The 24,423-nt window shown below is 42.9% G+C and overlaps 1 protein-coding gene and 1 non-coding gene across 4 annotated transcripts in view; both read right to left on the reverse strand.

The window, feature by feature from the left end:
• LOC105498285 (ring finger protein 138) overlaps nt 1-21,196 on the reverse strand; it is a 38,595-nt gene extending 17,399 nt beyond the window's left edge. Inside the window, exons 1-3 of one of the 3 annotated variants that reach the window (XM_011770280.3) lie at nt 20,810-21,178; nt 20,170-20,356; nt 1,320-1,485 (exon numbers count right to left, since the gene is read on the reverse strand). In XM_011770280.3, the coding sequence (XP_011768582.2) occupies nt 1,320-1,485; nt 20,170-20,279 (276 nt within the window). In that variant the 5' untranslated portion in view covers nt 20,280-20,356; nt 20,810-21,178. Of the gene's footprint in view, nt 1-1,319; nt 1,486-19,520; nt 19,544-20,169; nt 20,357-20,809 lie in introns of those variants that run through there. The other 2 variants (XM_011770296.3, XM_011770289.3) reach the window with 2 other exon arrangements.
• Nucleotides 18,628-18,730, reverse strand: LOC112423345 (small nucleolar RNA U13). Its single transcript, XR_003013792.1, has one exon. It is a non-coding gene; the product is annotated as a small nucleolar RNA U13 (small nucleolar RNA).
• Nucleotides 21,197-24,423: the final 3,227 nt, after the last annotated feature.

A 24,423-nucleotide genomic window follows, 5' to 3' on the forward strand; every position in this document is an offset into this window, starting at 1 on the left:
AAAAAATACAAAAATTAGCCAGGTGTAATCTCAGCTACCTGAGGGGCTGAGGCAGGAGGATTGCTTAAAGCCTGGGAAGTCAAAGCTGCAGTGAGCCAAGACTGTGCCACTGTACTCCAGCCTGGGTGACAAAGTGAGACCTTGTCTCCAAAAAAAGAAAAAAAAATTAAGTTCCCAGGAATACTTGGAACATTTTTCAGTTTCTCACTGAGAGGAATAGCCAGAATCCCTCAAGTGTGTTTTCTAGCTTCAATTCATTGCCCTGTCAAACACTTCCTTCAAAAAGATGGAAAAGCAGATCTGACTTGTGTGAATGCATGAAATAGCAACTAGTTTTGCTCTGAATTCATTAGCTATTAGAAAAAATGTCGGTGATAAATCTATAGACACATGGATATACTCAAAGCCTAACCACCCCTCACTATTTTATTCCTTCTCCAAATGCTAGAACAATAAAATCCAGATTAGAGAATTAATGCTGGTTATTTGTTAACACCTGATTTTCCTACATGTTCCTTAAAATTAACCAAATATGTTGTGATTTCTTTTTTTTTTCTAACAGTTTTGTTCTTGTTGCCCAGTGTGGAGTGCAATGGCACAATCTCAGCTCACCACAACCTCCACCTCCTGGGTTCAAACAATTCTGCCTCAGCCTCCCAAGTAGCTGGGATTATAGGCATGCACCACCACACCAGCTGATATTTGTATTTTTAGTAGAGATAGCGTTTCACCATGTTGGTCAGGGTGGTCTCGAACTCCTGACCTCAGGTCATCTACCCACCTTGGCCTCCCAAAGTGCTGGGATTATAGGCGTAAGCCACCATGCCCGCAGCTTGTGATTTCTTAAATACATAAATATATAAGTAAAGTGAGCAGCTAGAGAGTTCCTTAACTACATAAATCCATGTGCCCAAACTAGTAACATGTCTATGTGCAAAGCTGCAATAATGATGCTACCATGAGAAAAACTTAAGGGTTGAATTTGTACCAGAATGAGGTTTAAATGAGCTAAATGCCAGTTTGCTAATTTAGTTACTTTAAGTAAGTAATCAATGAGAAACTACTTTTAGAAAAATGCCATGCTAAATATCATGAAATTCAGTGATTTTTTTTTTCAGTGTCATTTCTCAGTAAGTTTATAATCTAGTAAGATCTATGACCACAGCTTTTTTTGGCCTTTTCTATCCAATTCCCAGTCTAAATATCTTTCATCTTTTAAAAAAAAACAAACAAAAAAAGCAGCAACCAAGAAAATTCAAACAAGAATTTCAGAGTAGAAACTTGGCTTCCAAAGAAGAGATATGTCACATTTACTCTACCTGTTTTGCACAGCATCTGCAGCTACCAGAAAACTTCCGCATTATATTTTCAAGGTCTAAGGCCCGTTCAGGACATGCTCTCTCTCTTCTAGTCACATTTCCACGACACAGGGGACAATGTGCTCCGCTTTCCCTCATTGCAGTCAGGAAACATTTTCTACAGAAGCTAAACCAAACATTATGACACATTAATTACAGAAAAAAATTACTCTTTTCATCTCTATAAATACAAACAAGTGATTATAAATATGTATTCAAATTAAATAAGTTAAGCTACTCATATGCACATAAATCTCAGAAGTTTAAGAACTGTATATGTAGTTATCAGAGAGTAAGACTGATAACTGGACTAGATGGTAAGGTTTTAAAAATTACACTCAAGTCTTCTTTACAACTTCCTAACACAGTATATGATGAATAAATATTAATGCTACATATTAATAATATTACTAGAGGAAACATGGTACAAAGGAAGAACTGGATCCTGGCTCTGCCATTTAGTAGCTGTGTAATCTTAGGCCAACAAATTAACCCACACTGGATCTCCATTTCCCCCCCTTACAAAATAAAAGGATGAATGACATAAGCTTTTGTCTCAAACTGATGTATTTGTGACATATTGTTCCACAAGACATAAACAGGTCTACTACAAAAGAGCACACAAATGATTTGGGAAGTTCTAGAATAAAGTTAATAGGTTTTACCCAAAGTTAGGTGTTACCCAAAGTTATCTGCGTGTTAATAGGTGTTACTCAAAGTTATCTGGTCAGGAAATAGGAAAATTTCCCAAACTGTGCAATGGAATGTAATTTGAGAAATATTTAAGAATACTTCCGGCTTTAAACATTTATAACCAACTTTCTAATTAGAATCAAACTAAAATCTTTTTATCTTCTCTAGCCCTACCAAATACCTTATTTGATCATTTTGCTTTTAAGAGAACCAGTTAAATTACAGACATATATATCTGGGATCTAGAATATATATACATTTAATCCAATCTTCTATAAATATATATGAATATTCCTCATAACAAAAGTTGAGGGGAAATGGTGCAGTAACAGATCACATAACCTGAGTTTCCTAACCATGTAGCACCTTTTTTTTTTTTTTTTTTTTTTGAGACGGAGTCTAGCTCTGTCGCCCAGGCTGGAGTGCAGTGGCCGGATCTCAGCTCACTGCAAGCTCCGCCTCCCAGGTTTACGCCATTCTCCTACCTCAGCCTCCCGAGTAGCTGGGACTACAGGTGCCCGCCACCTTGCCCGGCTAGTTTTTTTGTATTTTTTAGTAGAGACGAGGTTTCACCGGGTTAGCCAGGATGGTCTCAGTCTCCTTACCTCGTGATCCGCCCGTCTTGGCCTCCCAAAGTGCTGGGATTACAGGCTTGAGCCACCGCGCCTGGCCAATGTAGCACTTTTAAACAAGTCAGTTTTCCCCTATAAAATCCGTTTCCTCAGTCATGAAATATTAAAAGTATCTACAATTGACTGGGCTGTTCAGAGGATTAAAATAGATAACACATATAAAATGCTTAACACAGTATTTGTGATAGTCAGGAAAGTGCTCAACAAATGGTAGCTAACATCATTAAAACAGCACTAGAAGTCATTACCAATTAATACTACAAACCAAAACATTAGGCAGGGTGCAGTGGCTCATGCCTATAATCCCAGTGCTTTGGGAGGTCAAGGCTGGAGGATGGCTTGAGGCAAGGAGTTGAAGACTAGCCTGGGCAACATAGCAAGACACTATCTCTACAAAAATTAAAAATAAACAAAATTAGCTGGCTATGATAGCATGCACGTCCAGTCCCAGCTACTCAGGAGGCTGAGGCGAAGGATCACTTGAGCACAGGAGGTTGAAGTTGTAGTGAGCTATGAAAGTGCCACTGCATTCCAGCCTGGGTGACAGAGCAATACTGTCCCTCAAAACACAATAACAATTAAAAATATTTACCATAGCCAGAAACCAAAATAACGCAAAGTAAACAAGATGCCAGTTTTCACTTGTCAAACTAAAAACTAATTTTATTTATTTATCTTTACTTTTTTGAGACAGAGCTTTGCTCTGTCGCCCAGGCTGGAGTGCACTGATGCAATCTCGGTTCACTGCAACCTCCGCCTGCAGGGCTCAAGTAATTTTCCTGCCTCAGCCTCCCCAGTAGGTGGGACTACAGGCACACACCACTGCGATGGCTAATTTTTGTACTTTTTGTAGAGATGGGATTTCGCCAGTTGCCCAGGTTAGTCTTGAACTCCTGAGTTCAAGTGATCCAGCCGTCTCGGCCTCCCAAAGCGTTGGGATTACAGGCGTGAGCCATGGTGCCCAGCAAAACTAGTTTTAAATATAGTAAAAGTAACCAAATCTGGGCACAGCAGCATGTACCTGTAGTCTTAGCCACTTGGGAGGCTGAGGTGGGAGGGTTTCTTGAGCCAATGAGTTCAAGGCCCACCTGGGTAACACAGCATGACCCTATCTCTAAAAAAATAGTAATAATAAAACAATGGCACAGTGGCTCACACCTGTAATCCTGCACTTTGAGAGGCTAGCGCAGCAAATGGCTTAATCTCACAAGACCAGCCTGAGCAACATGGCGAAACCCCATCTCTACTAGCCTGGCATGGTGGCGCATGCCTGTAGTCCCAGCTACTCAGGAGGCTGAGGTAAGAGGATCACTTGAGCCTGGGAGGCGGAGGTTGCAGTGAGCCAAGATTGTGCCACTGCACTTCAGCCTGAGCGACAGAGTGAGACCTTGTTTCAAAAAAAAAAGAAAGGAAAAAGACAAAAATGAAAAAGGTAGGAAATACCAAGTGTTAGGGAGGATATGAACCAACCTAAACTCACATTGGATGCTATGGGAGTATAAATTTATACAACCATTTGGAAAACTGGGTGGCAATATCCATTAGAGCCCATAAATTCCACTCTGAAATATATACCCATCAAACCTATATACATAAAACCATGGGCAGTGGCTTATGCCTATAATCCCAGCACTTTGGGAGGCCAAGGCGGGAGGATTACTGGAGGCCAGGAGTTTGAGGCCAGACTGGACAACATAATGAGATTCTGCTCCTATAAAAAATTTAAAAATAAAAATAAAATATTAGCTGGGCATGGTGGTGCATGCCTGTAGTCCTACCTACTTGAGAGACTAAGGAGGATTGCTTGAGCCCAGGGGGTCAAGGCTGCAGTGAGCTATGATCACTCCATTACACTCCTGCCTGAGCAAAAGTGAGACCCTGCATTTATTTGAAAACAAAAATTACATATATAATCAGAAAAAATTTGCTAGAAAGTTCTTAGCCACACTATTTATAATAGCCCCAAACTGAAAACTATACATAGGTCTGCCAACAGAAGAATGCATAACTAATTATGGTATATTCACAAAATGAAAACTACAATATGATGTATTGAGAATGAAAATGTTACAGCTATAAGCAACAACATGAACATAATGATAAAATGTTGAGTTAAGCCAGATATAAAAGAGTACAAACTGCATGATTCTATTTTTAGAATCTACAAAAAGCAGTTCAACTATTTAAAGGTCAGAATAATGGTATCCTGAAGGAGGTGGGATATGTTCCCTTGGTGAAGGGAACATTAAGGGAGTTTCTGGGATGCTAATGTTCTGTTGCTTGACATAGGTGCTGAATGGTTGCTTGATATGGGTGTACTCAATTTGGGAAAATTCACTGAGATGGACATTTGTGATAGGGACACGTTTCTGTATGCATTTTATACTTAAATAAAAAATATTTGGCCAGGCATGGTGGCAAATGCCTGTAATCCCAGCACTTTGGGGAGCCGAGGCGGGTGGATCACCTGAAGTCAGGAGTTCAAGACCAGCTTGGCCAACATGGCAAAACTCTATCTACACTAAAAATACAAAAATCAGCCAGGTGTGGTGGAGGGTGCCTGTAATCCCAGCTACTCAGGAGGCTGAGGCAGGAGATTCACTTGTACCTGGGAGGCGGAGGCTGCAGTGAACCGAGATCACGCCACTGCCCTCCACTCTGGGCAACAGAGCGGGACTCTGTCTCAAAAAAAAGAAAAGGAGTACCCCTTACACAAGGGGAGTTATATTAAAACTGTTATAAAAATAACTAAATAAGACCGGGAGCAGTGGCTCACGCCTGTAATCCCAGCACTTTGGGAGGCCGAGGCGGGTGGATCACAAGGTCAGGAGTTTGAGACTAGCCTGGCCAACATGGTGAAACCCCGTCTTGACTAATGATACACAAAATTAGCCAGGCGTGGTGGCGCGCGCCTGTAAGCCAGCTGCTTGGGAGGCTGAGACAGGAGAATCATTTGAATCTGGGAGGCAGAGGTTGCAGTAAGCTGAGATCATACCATTGCACTCCAGCCTGGGTGACAGGGTGAGACTGTCTCAAAAACAAAACAAAACAAAAAACAAACAAAAAACTAAATTAAGATTATCTTCTAACTGGCCTTAAAAAAAACCCTAAAATTTAAAAAAGAATGAATTACTAGAAAAAAAAGAAAGTGGGCCAGGTGCAGTGGATCACACCTGTAATCCCAGCACTTTGGGAGGCTGAGGAGGGCGGATTGCTTGAGCTCAGGAGTTTGAGACCAGCCTGGCCAACATGGTGAAACCCCGTCTCTACTAAAATACAAAAATACAAAAAAAATTAGCCAGGCATGGCGGCGTGCACCTGTAGTCCCAGCTACTCGGGAGGCTGAGGCAGGAGAATTGCTTAAACCCAGAAGGCAGAGGTTGCAGTGAGCCGAGATCACGCCACTGCACTCCAGCCTGGGTGACAGTGCGAGACTCCATCTCCAAAAAAAGAAAAAGAAAAAAAGGAAAGTGAATTTAACTAGAGACAATTAACACATTAGAGCCCTAATCCAGTGGCCCAACAGCCACAGAAGACAGACAGAGAAAATTATGTTTAAAGAAACAAAAGGAGAAAGTGAGAGTGTGAGGGGAATTTCCAGAGCTAAAAAATATGTCAGCAGAATAGAGACAAGTGAATGACCTGTACAATAAATTTAAGAGTCACAACCAGATAGATTACTGGAAAAAATTTCAAATAATAATTTTTCGGCCAAGCGCGGTGGCTCACGCCTGTAATCATAGCACCTTGGGAGGCCGAGGTGGGTGGATCACGAGGTCAGGAGATCAAGACCATCCTGGCTAACACGGTGAAACCCTGTCTCTACTAAAAATACAAAAAATTAGCCGGGTGTGGTGGAGGGTGCCTGAAGTCCTAGCTACTCAGGAGGCTGAGGCAGGAGAATGGCATGAACCCGGGAGGTGGAGCTTGCAGTGAGCCAAGATTACACCAGTGCACTCCAGCCTGGGTGATAGAGACTCCATCTCAAAATAAATAAATAAATAAATAAATAAATAAATAAAAATTAAAAAATAATTTTTCAACTTCTAATATCTTCCACAGAGGAAGTAAAAATAGATCACCTACTAAGGAAAGAGAATCAGATTAGCATTAAACTCATGAGCAATAACAAATGACAAAACAATAGAATGATGTGTTCAAAGTTCTAAGGAGAAATGATTTATAACCTAGAACTGCATCTTCTGGATACTAAATCATTTAGTATCACTTAAGGCATTTCTGATATAATGTAACATATGAAACACTGAAAAACTTTGCATTCTGCATACCTGCACACTGAAACTTATAGGGCTTATGGAAAAAAATGGTTGGAATAGACCACTCGTGCAACCTTGTTTCCTGACGACCAACAAAACCCAAACAATCCAAATAAAAATACGAACGATTCTGAAAAGGTATATAAAGTTCCTAACAAACATTTCACCCTAAAATTTTTTTAAAAGAAAAGAGGGATAAGTGGTTGAAGCTGGTAAATTATGGAAATAAATTTAAAATGCACAAGGGAAAGGTACATGCAATAGGTATTCCAAGAGAGAACTCATAGCCAAACTGAACTAAGAAGATGAAGGCTGGGCACCTTGTGTCACAGTGCTTAATTCCATGGTTTGTTATATTCAGCTATGTTTTTAGTGTGCTTTGCTTCAGCTGCCATTTGTTGATGGACCAAAACAATTTTCAGGGGAAAAAAAGTCACATATAAATCTATCCATTCTGATAATCTGTTGTAGCAAGCAGAACAGACTACATTACTGTTTAGTCCATCATTTGTCTTTAACCTTGCTTGTGGTCTTCTGATATGGACATTTTTTAACTTTCAGTCATGGCATTTTCCTAAAATTATGGTTTATGTTTTTGCAGTCTTAAGAATTCCCCACTTCAAGATCAGAGATATTCCCCCACATTTCCTTCTAAAGTTTAAGCTTTGCTCATTAAAGTTTTCAATCCATCTACAAATATTATTATGTATAGCACACAGCAGAGATTCTACATATAAAGCTATTGCCCAAATACTATCTTACTGATCAAAGCCACCTTTTCCTCATTCATTTGCAATGTCACGTCTATCAAAGATAAAAAGTTTCAAAATATACGTGGAACTATTTCTGGACTCTATAGTATATTCTAGTCATTTATCTACCGCTGAATGAACACAATATGATTTGGCCAGGTGCAGTGGCTCATGCCTGTAATCCCAGCACTTTGGGAGGCCGAGGTGGGAGGATCAGTTGAGGTCAGGAGTTCAAGACCAGCCTGGCCAACATGGTGAAACCTGTCTCTACTAAAAATACAAAAATTAGCCAGGTATGGTGGCAGGTGCCTGTAATCCCAGTTACTCAGGAGACTAAGGCAGGAGAATCACTTGAACCCAGGAGGCGGAGGTTGCAGTGAGCCAAGATGGCGCCACTGCACTCCAGCCTGGGACAGAGAGGGAGACTCCGCCTCAAAAAAAAATAAAAGCATATGATTTTTTAATTTTCATCTTGTATGTTTGTATTTTTAATAACATTTTGACAGGAAAATCAAAGAAGCCAACCATACTATTTTAATTACTATTGTTTCCTAATATCTCATTATATCTGATAGGGTTGTGCTATCTCTATGTTCTTTTTCAAATATTTTCTTAGTTATTCATAGTCATTAACTCTTCATTAGAATTTTTTAATCCATTTTTCAAGTTCTACCAAAACATCATGTTGGGACTTCACCAGAACTGTATGTTTAGAACTGTGTGGAGAAAATTGATACCTTAAATTTACTAAATCTTTCTAACCATAAATGTCATGTTCTCTTATGCTTTTCAATAAAGTTTTGTAATTTTCTTCAAGAAGCTGTGTATATTTTTATTGTTTAGTCCAAAGAACTTTATAATTTTGTTACTATTGTAAGTGAGGTTTTTCTTTTATTAAATGTTTTATCTGATTGATTACTGCTGGCATAAAGATATGTTGTTGATTTTTGTCTGTTCTTGCATCAAATCTCTCTGTACTCTTTTGTTTCTCTCGCTTTTAATCGACAAGTTATGACATTTTATCTCTTCCTTTTCAATCTCTGTGTATGTTATTTCTTCTTTTCTCATTGAATTGTCTGAAACACAATGTTAAATGTCAGGGGTGATGCGGACATCTTTGACTACTTCCTAACTAGAAAAGCACCTAAAGTTTACAACTAGGTATATTTGCTATAGATTTTAGGGAAGCCACCCTTAAGGTAGATTTTTTTGTTTGTTTGTTTTTTAAGTTTTAGGCCAGGCCCCGTGGCTCATGCATGTAATCTCAGCACTTTGGGAGGCCGAGGTAGGGGGATCACTTGACCTCAGGAGTTCGAGACCAGCCTGGCCAACATGATGAAACCCCGTCTCTACTAAAAATACAAAAATTAGCCAGGCATGGTGGCGTATGCCTGTAATTCCAACTATCTGGGGGGCTAAGTCACCAGAATTGTTTGAATCCAGGAGGCAGACATTGCCGTGAGCCAAGATCAGGCCCCTGCACTCTGGCATGGGTGACAGAACTGGACTCTGTCTCCAAAAAAAAAAAAAGAAAAAGTTTTTGAGCCTATTCCTAATTTGCTATAAAGTTTTCAAAAGCTCAGCATGTATTCTGGTCTAAAAAAAAAATTGTAATGATAAAAAGGGATAAAAAAATGTTATTTAGTGGAAAATTGCTGTTTAGTGATTGTATTCCTTGAAGGACAAACCTTTTTCTTTTTTCTTGGTGCCTTGAATATCAGGTACACAAAAATGTTTAATCAAATGCTGAATGAGACCAGACACAGTGGCTCACACCTGTAATCTCAACACTTTGGGAGGCTGAGGCAGGAGGATCACTTGAGCCTAGGGGTTCAAGACCAGCCTGGGCAACATTGTGGGATTTCCCCATCTCTACAAAAATTTTTTAAAATTAGTGAAGTGTGGTGGTGTGCACCTGTAGTCTCAGCTACTTGCAAGGATGAGGCAGTAGGATTCCTTGACTCCAGGAGTTCAAAGCTACAGTGAACAATGATCACACCACTGAAATCCAGCCTGATCAACAGAGTTAAATTAAAATTAGTCTCTAACCAAAAAATGAAAAATAAACGCTAAAGGAATTTTTACTAAAAAGGAGAAACAAAGCCAATAATTTCTATTCAGCATTTACTTTCAAAAAATACTGACACACAACTAATAAACCGAATGGTCTGGATTCAAAATATATATATACACACACACACACACATATATATAGGCTATAAAAACAAAGCAAATATTTAAAGGCAGAAAAATACAGAAAAGCAAAAAATCAATTTAGATCACAAAACGATTTTGTTAGAAAATCCTAAATTGGCAGGGCATGGTGGCTCACACCTGTAATCCCAGCACTTTGGGAGGCCAAGGCAGGTGGATCACCTAAGGTCAGGAGTTCGAGACCAGCCTGGCCAACATGGTGAAACCCCACCTCTACTAAAAATAAAAATTAGCTGGGCGTGGTGGTGCACCCCTGTAATCCCAGCTACTCGGGAGGCTGAGGCAGGAGAATCACTTGAACCTGGGGGATGGAGGTTTCAGTGAGCCAAAATAGTGCCACTGCACTCCAGCCTGGACAACGGAATGAGACTCTTTCTCAAAACAAAACAAAACAAAACAAAACAAACAAACAAAAACAAAACAAAAACGAGAAAAGAAAACCCCAAGTTAACCTCCAGAATTATTACATGTGATAAATCAGGTGACAAACTGTACAATACAAACTCTTCAAATATTAATTGCATTACTACAGACTAGTGATATTATTAAAAACATTCATATAAGAAACTAAAAAAAGGTCAGGTGTGGTGGCTCACACCTGTAATACCAGCACTTTGGGAGGCCAAGGTGAGAGGATCACTTGAGTCCAGGAGTTTGAGGCCAGCCTGGGTAACATAGCGAGACCTCCTCTCTACCAAAACAAACAAACAAACAAAAAATCAGCCAGGCATGGTGGTGCACGTCTGTAGTCCCAGCTATTTGGGAGGCTGAGGTGGGAGGATTGCTTGAGCCTAGGAGGTTGAAGCTGCAGTAAGCCATGATTATGCCCCTGTACTCCAGCCCGGGCAACAGAGTTAGACCCTGTCTCAAAACAAGCAAGCAAAAATGTAATATGGAAAAATGCATGCAGTCTTGCTAGCAACTAAAGAAATACATTTTAGGCCGGGCGCGGTGGCTCACGCCTGTAATCCCAGCACTTTGGGAGGCCGAGGCGGGCGGATCACAAGGTCAGGAGATCGAGACCACGGTGAAACCCCGTCTCTACTAAAAATACAAAAAATTAGCCGGGCGCGGTTGTGGGCGCCTGTAGTCCCAGCTACTTGGGAGGCTGAGGCAGGAGAATGGCGTGAACCCGGGAGGCGGAGCTTGCAGTGAGCCGAGATCGCGCCACTGCACTCCAGCCTGGGCTGGGCGACAGAGCGAGACTCCATCTCAAAAAAAAAAAAAAAAAAAAAAGAAATACATTTTAATGTGACTTCTAGACACCATTGTGAACTGTATTAAAATAGCATAAAAATGCTTAAACAAAATTGGCAAAGATGATGGATTACAAATATACTTTTATAGTACTAATGGCATTTTGTAAATTAGCTCAGTTTTGGAGAAAGCAACATGACATGTATGAATATAGCAGTTACCATTTATTGAGTACATAATATGTGCTAGGTGCTAGGCTGGGTCCCAGAAACTATCCATTCATGATCTTGAATTCTTAAAAAAAAAAAAAATTTCTTAATAAGTTCCTTTATTTTACAGATGAGGAAACTACGGCTTAGAAAGTAAAATGTTAATAAACCTATAAGAGTGAGGCGGGCAGATCACTTGAGGTCAGGAGTTTGAGACCGATCTGACCAACATGGTGAAACCCTGACTCTACTAAAAAAAAAAAAAAAAAAAAAAAAAAAAAGAAAATTAGCCAGGAGCGGTGGTGCATGCCTGAAATCCCAGCTACTCGGAAGGCTGAGGCAGAACGGCTTGAACCTAGGAGGTGGAGGTTGCAGTGAGCCAAGATTGCATGAGCCACTGCACTCCAGCCTGGACAACAGAGCGAGACTCTGTCTTTAAAAAAAAAAAAAAAAAAAAAAAAAGACACCTATAAGAGGTTGAAGCCCAGAAGATGCTTCTGTCATTCAAATACAAAGCCCTGCATGTTCCCTCCTACCTCAGGATCTTTGTTCAGAATGTTTCCTCTCCCCAGAATGTTCTATACACAAACACAGCCCTCCACAAATTAACACCTATAACTCACTTAGATCTCAGCAACAATATCGCTTCCTCAAGAAAGGGTCATCGATACTCACCCACTAGATCTGGTCCCTCTCTTATACTCTCTCAAAACCTATAAATTTGTAATTACACCATTTTTCTGAGTGTTTATTTTAATTTAAATATATCTCAGGCCAGGCACAGTGGCTCAGACCTGTAATCCCAATACTCCAGGAGGCCAAGGTGAGCAGATCACTTGAGCTCAGGCGTTCAAGACCAGCCTGGCCAATATGGTGAAACCCAGTCTATACAAAAAACACAGTCCAGGTGCGGTGGCTCCCCCCTGCAATCCCAACACTTTGGGAGGCCGAGGTGGGTGGATCACCTGAGGTCGGGAGTTCAAGACCAGCCTGACCAACACGATGAAACCCTGTCTCTATTAAAATTACAAAATTAGCCAGGCCTGGTGGTGCATGCCTGTAATCCCAGCTACTTGGGAGGCTGAGGCAGGAAAATCACTTAAACCCGGGAGGTGGAGGTTGTGGTGAGCTGAGATTGCGCCACTGCACTCCAGCCTAGGCAACAAGAGTGAAATTTCATCTCAAAAAAAAAAAAAAAATTGGCCGGGCGCGGTGGCTCAAGCCTGTAATCCCAGCACTTTGGGAGGCCGAGGTGGGTGGATCACGAGGTCAGGAGGTCGAGACCATCCTGGCTAACACGGTGAAACCCCATCTCTATTAAAAATACAAAAAAACTAGCCGGGCGAGGTGGCGGGCACCTGTAGTCCCAGCTACTCGGGAGGCTGAGGCAGGAGAATGTCATGAACCCGGGAGGTGGAGCTTGCAGTGAGCCGAGATTGTGCCACTGTACTCCAGCCTGGGCGACAGAGCGAGACTCCGTCTCAAAAAAAAAAAAAAAAAAATTAGTTGGGCATGGCGATAGCACATGCCTGTCGTCACAGATACTGGGGAGGCTAAAGGGGGATCACTTGAGCCCAGGAAGGTCAAGGCTGCAGTGGGCCATGATCATGCCACTGCACTCTAGCCTGGGCAACAGAGCAACAGAGCAAGAAACTGTCTCAAATATATATATATATAAAATAATAAAATAAAATAGAGGTATTCAGGTCTTTTATCTCCAATTTTACTGTTCCTTCCTCTGTACAACCAAGCATGTTTCCATATATATCTCAATCACTAACACCCAGCTCCAAAGGGGCAGGGATCCTATCTATTTGCTCTTTACAACATCCCTGGCACCTAACAGTGCCAGGCACCTATTAAGCAGTCACTAATATTTGCTAAAGCAATGAATGCCAATTTACCTTAATTTAAAAATTATTAAATCGCTTAACCAAAAGATATAATTGACAGTTCTCAAATCAAAACCATGAGCACGTTCCATGAACAAGACACTTCACTAGGGCTGCAACCATTCTTGTGTGATGTATCAGAAATATTTGTTTGTATCTACCCTTTGACCCAGCAATTCCATTTGTCAGAATTTAGCTGGCAGGAAAAACTCTCATATGTGAAACGATATATTAGTAGGCTTAAATAAGTAAAAGCAGATCTTGGATGCTGCCTTTATAAAGCTTGCAGTCTAACCAGTGAAAACGACATTGGTCAAATCATCTGATTCCAAAAATGTTTTGATTACAAACTGTGATAAGAGGTACAAAGAATGGCTGGGTGCAGTGGCTCACACCTGTAATCTCAGCACGTGGGAGGCTGAGGCGGGCAGATCATTTGGGGTCAGGAGTTGGAGACCAGCCTGACCAACATGGTGAAACACCATCTCTACTAAAAATACAAAAAAATTAGCCAAGTGTGGTGGCGCATGCCTGTTCTTCCAGCTACTCGGGAGGCTGAGGCAGGAGAATCTCTTGAACCCATCGGGTGGAGGTTGCAGTGAGCCAAGACTGCACCACTGCACTCCAGCCTGGGCAACAGAGCAAGATTTCGTCTAAAAATAAAATAAAATGAAATAGAGATATTCAGGTCTTTTATCTCCAATTTTACTGTTCCTTTCTCTGTACAACCAAGCATGTTTCTTCAGACACAAAACGAATTATTCTCATCTCACTTTGGGCTGGAACAGAAAGTGCTAGACAGAATTATTTCAAAACAAAGCAGAAGTAAGGAAAATGGTACAAATCAAGAATTACTAAAACTAATTTTCATGTTTCTGAAAAGGCCTGTATCTTCAGAATAGGGCATTACCCTATAACCAAAAAAGTTCTGTTTACATTTCTCTCAACTTTAAACTAGCAGATGCTAGATGAATTTCCGTTACGCATTCTCCCAACAAAAGGCTAATCAACAATACTGGGAGAGTGAAAACAATAGTCCCACTCGTCATGCTCCCAATTTCAGTATAAATTAAATAATTTAAAATCTGGCACTTAGTCTATCTATCTTCCTAGTCTATAATTGAGATCATTCCCCAAAAAAACTTAAAAAAAAAAAAAAATCAAAGGTTTTAAATTAGTCTTCAAGATTTAAAATGAAGTCAACCTTTTGTTATATAATTAAATAGCACAGACTTTAGGAAACAAAATTATTTTAAAGTATATACTTAGAGCACAACTTCTCAAGTAACAAGATACCAATAAAGCTGTTAAAATTACAAAAAGCCAGATGCTGTGGCACTTACCTGTAGTCCCTGCTGCTCGGATGGGAAGACCACTTGAGGCCAGGAGTTTGAGATCAGCCTGAGCAACACAGCAAGACCCCATCTCTAAAAAATTTTAAACTATAAGAAATATATTGCCAGGCGCAGTGGCTCACACCTGTAGTCCTAGCACTTTGGGAGGCCGAGGCAAGCGGATCACTTGAAGTCAGGAGTTCAAAACCAGCCCAGCCAACATGGTAAATCCCTGTCTCTACTAAAAATACAAAAAATTAGCGGAGGCCGGGCGCGGTGGCTCAAGCCTGTAATCCCAGCACTTTGGGAGGCCGAGACGGGCGGATCACGAGGTCAGGAGATCGAGACCATCCTGGCTAACACCGTGAAACCCCGTCTCTACTAAAAATACAAAAAACTAGCCGAGCGAGGTGGCGGGCGCCTGTAGTCCCAGCTACTCCGGAGGCTGAGGAAGGAGAATGGCGTAAACCCGGGAGGCGGAGCTTGCAGTGAGCTGAGATCTGGCCACTGCACTCCAGCCCGGGCTACAGAGCAAGACTCCGTCTCAAAAAAAAAAAAAAAAAAAAAAAAAAAATTAGCCGAGTGTGGTGGTGCTCACCCGTAATCCCAACTACTTGGGAGGCTGAGGAAGGACAATCACTCGAACCAGGGAGGTGGAGGTTGCAGTGAGCCGAGACCACACCACTGCACTCCAGCCTGGGCAATAGAGCGAGATTGTCTCAAAAAAAAAAAAAAAATTATACATATACACACACACACACACATATATGTATGTGTGTGTGTATATATATATATATATATATATATATATATATATATATATACACACACAGCCTGAATAACAAAGTGAGACCCTGTTTCTAAATTAATTAATTAGGCCAGGGCCAGTGGCTCATGCCTATAATCCCAGCACTTTAGGAGGCCAAGGCAAGCAGATCACTTGAACTCAAGGGTTCGAGACCAGCCTGGCCAATATGGTGAAACCTCATTTCTACTAAAAATACAAAAAAACAAAAATTAGCCGGACATGGTAGTGCATGCCTGTAGTCCAGCTACTTGTGCCTGTAGTCCCAGCTACTCAGGAGGACGAGGCAGGAGAATCGCTTAAATCCAGGAGATGGAGGTTACAGTGAGCCAAGATCCTACCACTGCACTCCAGCCTGGGCAACAGAGAGAGACTGTCTCAAAAATAAATAATTAATTTAAATTTTTTTTTAAATTAAGGATTAAAAAAAGTAAATATGAACTAAAAACTCAGGAATTGGATATTCAAGCTGGTCAAATAGGAAATTACACAAATTTGTGCTTAACAAGAAGTAGAAGTTCATTTTAAAAGATGCCTACTTACAGAGAGGCCTAAAAGCAAAAACAGATTAGATTTCCATTTTTAAGAGTTTAGCAAAGAATCAAACTTGTTATTATATGTAATTTTTATTGCAATAGTAGCTTACTTCTGCCATGTACAAGAATTATTTCCTTGACTGTTCAAAACAAGGAAGAACAGAGGTTTCCAAGAGCCTTTGAAGATTACAGAATAAACACCAAAAGAGATAAACACCTTACTCCTACACCAGTCTGTACTTTCTTCTGAAACCTTGCTTTGACTACCTGCTCAACTTTCATACTAATTTGTCTTAACATGTTTTCAAAATATTACATCTGCCAGGTGTGGAGGCTCTTGCCTGTAACCCCAGCACTTTGGGAGGCTAAGGCAGGAGGACAGCTTGTGCCCAGGAGTTAGAGACTAGGTTGGGCAACAAAGCAAGTTTAAAAAAAAAAAAAAAATTTTAACAGCCAGGTATGGTGGTGAGTGCCTGTAGTCCCAGCTACTTGGGAGGTTGAGGTGGGAAGATTTCTTGAGCCTGGGAGGTCGCGGTTGCAGTAAGCTATGATCATGCCACTGCACTCCTCACAACAGAGCGAGACCCTATTTCAAAAAAAATAAAAACAAAATTACATCTGACCACTCTAAGGCATCTGACAATGCTGACTGCTTCCTTAACAGTCATTTGCAGATTATTTGAATCCTCAGTTTCCACTCACTTTATTCCTGGTGTTCTTCCTATCCTTCTGTTCATTCCTTGTCAGGCTGCAATTTTCTCCACTCAGTATTTAAGTACGTATTCTCCAGCACTTTGCTTTATCTAGATGCTCTTCAATCTTTCCATTTATATACCTCACTCGGTGACTACGTCGACACCCACAGCTTTAGCTCCATGTATTCCAGATCTACATATGGTATATACACTTAACTACTGAACACAGTCAACAAATCTCACACACTGTCCTTAAAATGTCAGGAGTCTCTCTGCTCCATTCCTACTATCAATTCCTTAGTTCAGGTTCTAATCATTTCTCTCCCTGACACATCAATGAATGACCTCTTCACTAGTCTCACCACTACCAAGCTGAAAACCCTGCTATGAAGGTAAATTTTCTAAAAATGAAATGTGACCATGCTGCTCCTCTGCCAAAAATTATTTACTAGGTCTAGTATTATTCATTAGGTTATCTAATTATTTAATAGGTTTTCAGGAAAACGCTCAAATTAGCTTACTCAGTAAGTTCCTGCCAATAACTCTAAAAGCTCCATCTCCACTACGCTGTCTTTGGCTCCAGCCAAATTTCAAAGTCCAGCTCACATTCATCCTCTGTTCCCTCCTTGACTCTGGCATTCCCCACAAACCCTGAACACAAACGCTGACCTAAGGCGTTACTTCATCTAGGAAATCATCCCTATCCTTTAGGCTAATTTAGATACCTGCTCTAGATGCTCACATAAAATATCTTCTGTATCAATCACACTCATGTATAGGTCTCTCCAGCGGACTATTAACAGTCTCCAGGGAAACAGTACTTAGTAGTCCCTGCACCAGACAAAAAGAAAGCATTCAACAACTGCAGGGAACGAATGGGGATTAAATGGGAATTTATATTTTAGTAATGTTATTCTAATGATAATGAACTTGCTCCTTTAACTAGGAGAGTCAGTAGTCAAATCCTGTACTGTCATTGAAATGGCAATTAAAATTTTTCATTTTCTAACTGATCCACAGTAACCCAAAGTCCTTATCATTTCAACTCTCTATTCATGAATCAAAAATTGATTTTGTAGCCAAATATAAATTTCTTTAAAGGCACAGGTCTGTCCTTTGTGAAGAAGGCAGGGTAAATGACATAGATAACTATGTTACTTAAAAAATAGGTCAGGCGCCATGTCTCATGCCTGTAATCCCAGCACTTTGGGAGGCCACGGCAGGAGGCCAAGGCAGAGGATGACTTCAGCCTGGGAGTTCAAGACCTGACTGGGCAACATAGTGAGGCCCTGTCTCTATAAAAAAGAAAACAAAATTAGCCAGGCATGGTGGCATGCTCCTGTAGTCCCAGCAACTTGAGAGGCTGAGGCGGGACGGTTGCTTGAACGGGGGAAGTCAAGGCTGCAATGAAACGTGATCACACCACTGCACTCCACCCTGGACAACAGAGCAAGACCATGTCTCGAAAAAATAATAATTTTTAAAAATTCTCTCCAATTCCCCCACTAAACTCCAACTGATTAAGATCCTGTTCCTCCATTACCACCTCTTCCAAATTAAACTTTTTTCTCCCTCTGCCTATTCTTTAATTCATTGTTCAGGCAGAACTGTCTAAGCATAATGAGTTGATTTGAGAAAGGTCCTGAATTAAATACAATCATCTCCAACATTTTCCACAGTCTTGAGGTCAAACCAAATTATAGTCCTTGATTTAAAATGTCCCACAAGGTAAGTGGACTAGAGCAATCTACACGGAATTTTGGGGAGTGCTAAAAAATTACAATGAGGCCCATGAGGTCAATGACCCAAAGGATAATTAGAATGATTCTATCTAAAAAAAATACCTGCTTTGTATATATACAGTTAGCAGCTATTACAACTTCCTCTCACCTTGCCCTCCTCCCTCCCTTTTATCTACCCACTGCCAACACAGCACTTAAATTTTTTTATATATTGGAAAGGGACCAAGTTATGCTAGATTAAAGGTGAAAGATCTATATTGTGCCCTAGACACCTCCAAACCTTTTTTTTCATGTCAAATGGGTAATGTGTTGACCTTGTAACAAGGTTTGAGGGTGGCACATCTCACACATGCCTGTGAACACTCAATCATCACATTATGAACTACAAAAGGATCCCTCAAAACATTTCTCTAAGAATCTGCATTTGTTGCACAAAATAATAAGATGTCATTCATCTCCCTTCAAGAGCGAAAGCGTAACTGGCATAATCTCTATCATGAAAATCCACACACTCTTGGCTCACACAACCAGCACAAAATAGAAATAAAGTAGACAGTGCAGTTAAGATTGGGGAACAAAATGAGAAGAGTTGGTATCAAGAAAACAACCAGAGTAAGGGCATTTGCAATTAAGACCCAAAAATTCAATCCATCCTTTACAAAATTATAGAGCCTTACCTCAAAAAAAAAAAAAAAAAAAAAAAAAGTGGAAGGAGAATGAAATACATTTAGAAGGTTAGTCAATTCTTTTCGGTTGTTTGCAAGCACACGTAACTTTCAAGCCTGAGTGTATTTTTTAAAAATAAAGATTTCCAGGCCCCACCTGCCCAAAAATTCTTTTGTAAGTTTGGAATGGAGCCTGGGAATTGGTATGTTTACTTAAAAAGCTCCCGGGGGACTCTGATCATCAGTCAGGTCTGTCAGAAGGGCTATACACCTTTTCAAGAAGGGCGCTTTCCAACCCTTACTCACACCCTAGCCGTCCATAAAATCTTATCAAAGTTCTTGTAAATATGCCTGCCAATCAAACGCACGCGTTATCTCACCCAGCCCCTTTGTGCTCTCCCCCACCCTGGGGAGCATTTCACTTTCGGCCCATTCCTCGTAACAGAAGTCTGCCTTTCTCCTCTCCACCCTTGTATTAATCAAGTAATAAGCAGAAAGGTAAAACAAAGGGGAACGCACACTTCCATGCCCGAAAATCCTGTCGGTTTTCACAGACCAGAGAAGAAAACTCATTCTAGATCCCTCTAACACACAGTGGACTGGAAACGAAACAAAACGCTCTGGAGGGTGTTCTGTGAAGCAGGGTTGAGGGGAAGTTACAGAAGAGCTCTTGGACCGAGGGGACGCACCAAGGTTCTGAAAGAGGAAACTTGAAAGCTGGGCAGGTCGCGGGGCGAGCGGGCCCGCGTGGGCACCGCCGGCCGCTTTTGACACTCGACACCCCAACCTTCACCCGGGTTGCTAAGAAACAAAAAGGCTCCAAGTTCCCTGCAATTCCTCCCGGGCCTGGCGGAGACTACAGGGGCCTCCGGGGCCTGAAGACGCCGCAGGGAACGGCCTGGCCACTGCCCCGGGGGCGCGAAAGCCAGGGAGAGCGGGAGAGCGGGAGCTCGGGCTGAGGGGGCAGGACGCGCAGAGCGGGCCCCGAGGCTAAGGAGGAGGGCGGCCCGGGGCTCTGAGGGGCAGGGAACGGGACCTCGGGGGGCAGCGACGCTCGAGCAGGCCGCGGCGGGCTCGGTTCCCGCCAGGCGGCAGCCGGGGGTCCCGGGCCGGAGGCCGGGCCTAAGCAACAACCCGGCTCCGCGCGGGGGAGGGGGCGTCTACTCACACGTGCTGACAGGCCGCGGTCCGCACGGGCGTTTTGAGCACCTCCTGACAGACGGGGCAGTAGAAATCATCTTCGGTGTAGGACGTGGCCGCGGAGAGGTCCTCGGCCATGGCGGGGGATGGGGAAACAAGGCGATGGCGACAGCGGCAGCGGCCGAGGTGACGGTGGCGGCCCGGGGCCCGACTCCCTACGCGAACCCGGAGGGGGGAGGGGGATCGCGTCAGGATGCGGCGCGCGCCAGGAAGGGGGCGGGGCCCTGGGTAGGGCGGGGCCGAACGCAGAGACGCGACTGCCGCACGCGCCGGGCAAGAGGCGACCCCTCCCACGGCTCCTCCCACAGGGGCTGGATGGGGGCGGTGCTTGGCGGGAGGCTGGGCTTGCAGCGTGCCGTGGGCCCGCCCGGCTCGCCCCCAGGCCGCGGCCTCACGCCCCAGGCCACGCCCTCACCGAGCTCCAGGCGCGGGCTGTGGCTCCGCCCTCAGCCGTCGTCTTCGCCCAAGGTCTTCCTTTTCACCGTTTTCCCGCTCTTCTCCTCACCCCGACCCCGAGCCCCGAGCCCCCAGGTCGTGTCCGCGACTTCCTCCCCGCCTCGCTTCCCGGCACCCCGGCCCCTCCACGCTTCCCCCGGGGGGACCCTCACCTAGGAGCCCCGAAACGGTGCTGTGGACGGAGCTGCTTTTCCTTCACGTGTTCGTAGAGACGCGGCCCTGCGCTTTCCTCGGGCTTCCTGTCCGGCCGCCACTACCTTCGCAGCCGAGGCCCCGGGGCAAATGGAGGGCGGCCTGCGCTGTGCTTATCGGCCCCAAACGGGGCCGGACCGGAGGCTCATGGTGTAGGGAGATTCGCCCGCCCCCGCCAGCAGCTCTCTCTTGGCATCGCGCTGCCTACAGCCTACTCGGCCGTCACCGAACGCGGGAGCGCCTGGGAGCCGGGACGGGGTGTGAAGCGCGGCCTCTATAGCAACCGGCGCGTGGCACCTTCTGCGGGTTGTGACATAAGCAGCTGGGCGCCCGCGGTGACACCTGCGCCTCCCCGCCCTGCCTCCCTAGGCCCGGGACCCCAGCCACCTCTCCTGTCAAATACATTGGGCTTTTCAGGAAGTTTTCGTCAATGTTCAAGATTTAGTCTTTACTATTTGCCCCACCAGAATGTTTTGATCTTGTCAAGATGTGTTATAAACAAATATTTGTTATAGGATTTTAATCCTTTGGGGACAGGATTAAAGTTTCCTTGAGAGGATGTCCACTTTCTCCTTTAACGGCATGACTGATGCTTAAATACGGTCGCAGATGCAGTCTTCTACCCACACCTTTGCGTTGATTTTTGATTTTTTCTTTTTTTTTTTTTTTTAGCTTTGAAGAGAAATGCTGTAGAAGCATGGACGTGGATTTTCACCAAGGTTATTCACTAATTTAAGTGTTTTATTTTATTTTATTCTTTTTTTGTTTGTTTTTTTGAGACAGGTACTCACTCTATCTCCCAGGCTGGAGTGCAGTGGAGCGATCTTGGGTCACTGCAACGTCTGCCACCCGGTTTCAAGCGATTCTGCCCCCTCAGCCTCCCATATAGCTGGGACCACAGGCGTGTGCCACCACACCCGCTAATTTTTGTGTTTTTATTAGAGACAGGGTTTTACCACGCTGGGCAGGCTGGTCTTAAACTGACCTCAAGTGATCCACATGCCTGGGCCTCCCAAAGTGCTGGAATTACAAGCGTGAGCCACCACGCCTTGCTTGTTTTTTTGTTTTGTTTTGTTTGTTTGATGAGCCCTTAATTTCCAGATATATCTGCACAATTGATAATTTATAAGATGGTTCAGCCTGGATAACAGAGTGAGACTCCGTCTCAGAAAAAAAAATAGAGAAGGCTGGACGCACGCCTGAAATCCAAGCACTTTGGGAGGCCAAGGCGGGTGGATCACTTGAGGTCAGGAGTTCAAGACTAGCCTGGCCAACATGATGAAATCCCATCTCTACCAAAAATACAAAAGTTAACCGGACATGGTGGTGGGAGCCTGTAATCCCAGGTACTCGGGAGGCTGAGGCACGAGAATCGCTTGAACCTGGGAGGCAGAGGTTGCAGTGAGCTGAGATTGTGCCACTGCACTCCAGACCTGGCGACAGTGAGACTCTGTCTCAAAAAAAAAAAAAAGAAAAACAGAAAAAAAGGATAAATCTATAAGATGGGATCACAATGACCTGAAAGAAGCTAAGGAAAATCTGGAACATTATATAGCATATTCAATTAGCTTCAGAGAAAAGAAAGGTTTTATTACCATACTTTGTTAAAACCCTCCCCCATGGTCTAAATGAATAAATAGAAGCCATTTAAGGGACTAGTTAAATCAATTCTGCCATTTATTGTCTATGTTGACATTGGCACTGTTAGGTGTTATGCAGATGTCATGAACTTTGCTTTCAACTAGTTTACATTATTACATATCTATCAGAATGAGAGAGAAAAAATGGTATTTGCCAAAGTATCAAATTTTGCATTAAGCGATGGCTATAATGAGGATCAGAAATGGAATGGTTAGAAATATATGGATTTAACAGAAAACGTTATGGAGGAAACGGGTTTTAGTGTACATCTCAAAAGCAGCCCAGGAGGCGGAAGTTGCAGTGAGCTGAGATCACACCACTGCACTCCAGCCTGGGTGACAGAGCAAGACTCAATCTCAAAAAATAAAAATAAATAAAACTCTCTAGTCAAATGAGATAGACCTTGATATGCTAAAGAGAAAAATAAAATAATTTAGAATACTGATTTCTTGACAAGGCCTGGCTTTATCTTACTACAAACCCTCAAAATCCTGTTTTGCTGGTAAAAGTGATCGCCTTTGAAGAAGTGAACTGGGAAGCTGGAGGATGGAACAGGAGAGAGGCTCATGTGTCACTCTCTACCCTTTGGTATCTTTGTAAATTGGTACCACGTGCAGTGTTGACGCTCACCTGGTTTGTACCAGTACCACTTTCCCGGTCTTTTTCAGCCTTGTCCATCCTGATTGGTCAGTAGTCTGTTCTGAATGACCAGCGCCAATTTGGTTCCAGTTGCTAAATATTTTTAATATTACTCTTGACTATGTACATACATGACTGTTCCATGAAAGGGCTATATATGCAAAGTGACTCTCAAATGCAGAAGAAGCCAAAAATCCAAAGAAGAGGCAAACAAATCCAGGAGTTCGCTGGGAGCAGGTGATTTACTGGGGAACTTATGGATGGAAGTGTGGTCTTGGGCAGCAGCAAGACAGGTGGGTCTTTGTACTGTTATCCTGCAGACCCAGGGCTTTTATACCATTAGGAAAGGGTATACATAATGTGTAGGAAAATTAAAGTTCACCCCTGAGGGAAAGACAAGAATACTATGTGGATTACAGCCTATAATTTGCTTAAGGGCAGGATTTATGATTAAGAACATGCTCTTTTTACACAAGGAATCATAAAGAAGAACTCTTAGGGGCATTCCTGGAACTAGGGTTAATCGGAAGTTAACCTAGCATGTTAACATCCATGATGGAGTTCTTTAAGCTCCACGATAACCAATTGTGTAGGGAAAACTCTAATCCTATTTTACCTTTACTCTCATACCACCACAACAATCAACACAGAAGAAGACTTCTGTGAACAAATATGTGGGGGTTTTTCCCCTCGCACCAAGCAGCAGACAGCAGCTGGGTGTCCCCTAATTCAGTTCCTACCTACCCAGAGACAGTGTCAGATCCCACAGGTTGGGGGCCCAGTTCCCAAGACTGGCTTCCATACCCCCAGACACCACTTACAAGTCCGGGCCTCCAGAACTTCCGACCAATGAGCTTCAAGTTGCGGTTCCCACAGTCCACTCTTTGGGTTTCATTAATTTGCTGGAGCAATAACCTTTATAATACACCAGTAATTGTGTTTCTCTGAGTTCTGTGCGCTGCTCCAGCAAATTAATGAAACCCAAAGAGTGGGCTGTGGGAACCACAACTTGAAGCTGGAGCAGCGCAGAGAACTCAGAGAAACACGATTACTGGTGTATTATAAAGGATATTGCAAATGATACAGATGACGAGATGCATGGAGTAAGGTATGGGGGAAGAGGTGCAGAGCTTCCATGCCCTCCCTGGATTGGCCCTTTCCTCTTACCAGTGGTTTAAGCATGAGTCTGTATGTGACTCAATTATGACCAAAAGGCTGTGAAGGAAATTATTATGAGGGGCATCAGCAAGTACTTTTCTTTGATGATCAAAGACAAGGCCAGGCATGGTGGCTC

Source organism: Macaca nemestrina, chromosome 19 (assembly GCF_043159975.1).
Source record: "Macaca nemestrina isolate mMacNem1 chromosome 19, mMacNem.hap1, whole genome shotgun sequence".
Taxonomy (NCBI): Eukaryota; Metazoa; Chordata; class Mammalia; order Primates; family Cercopithecidae; genus Macaca; species Macaca nemestrina.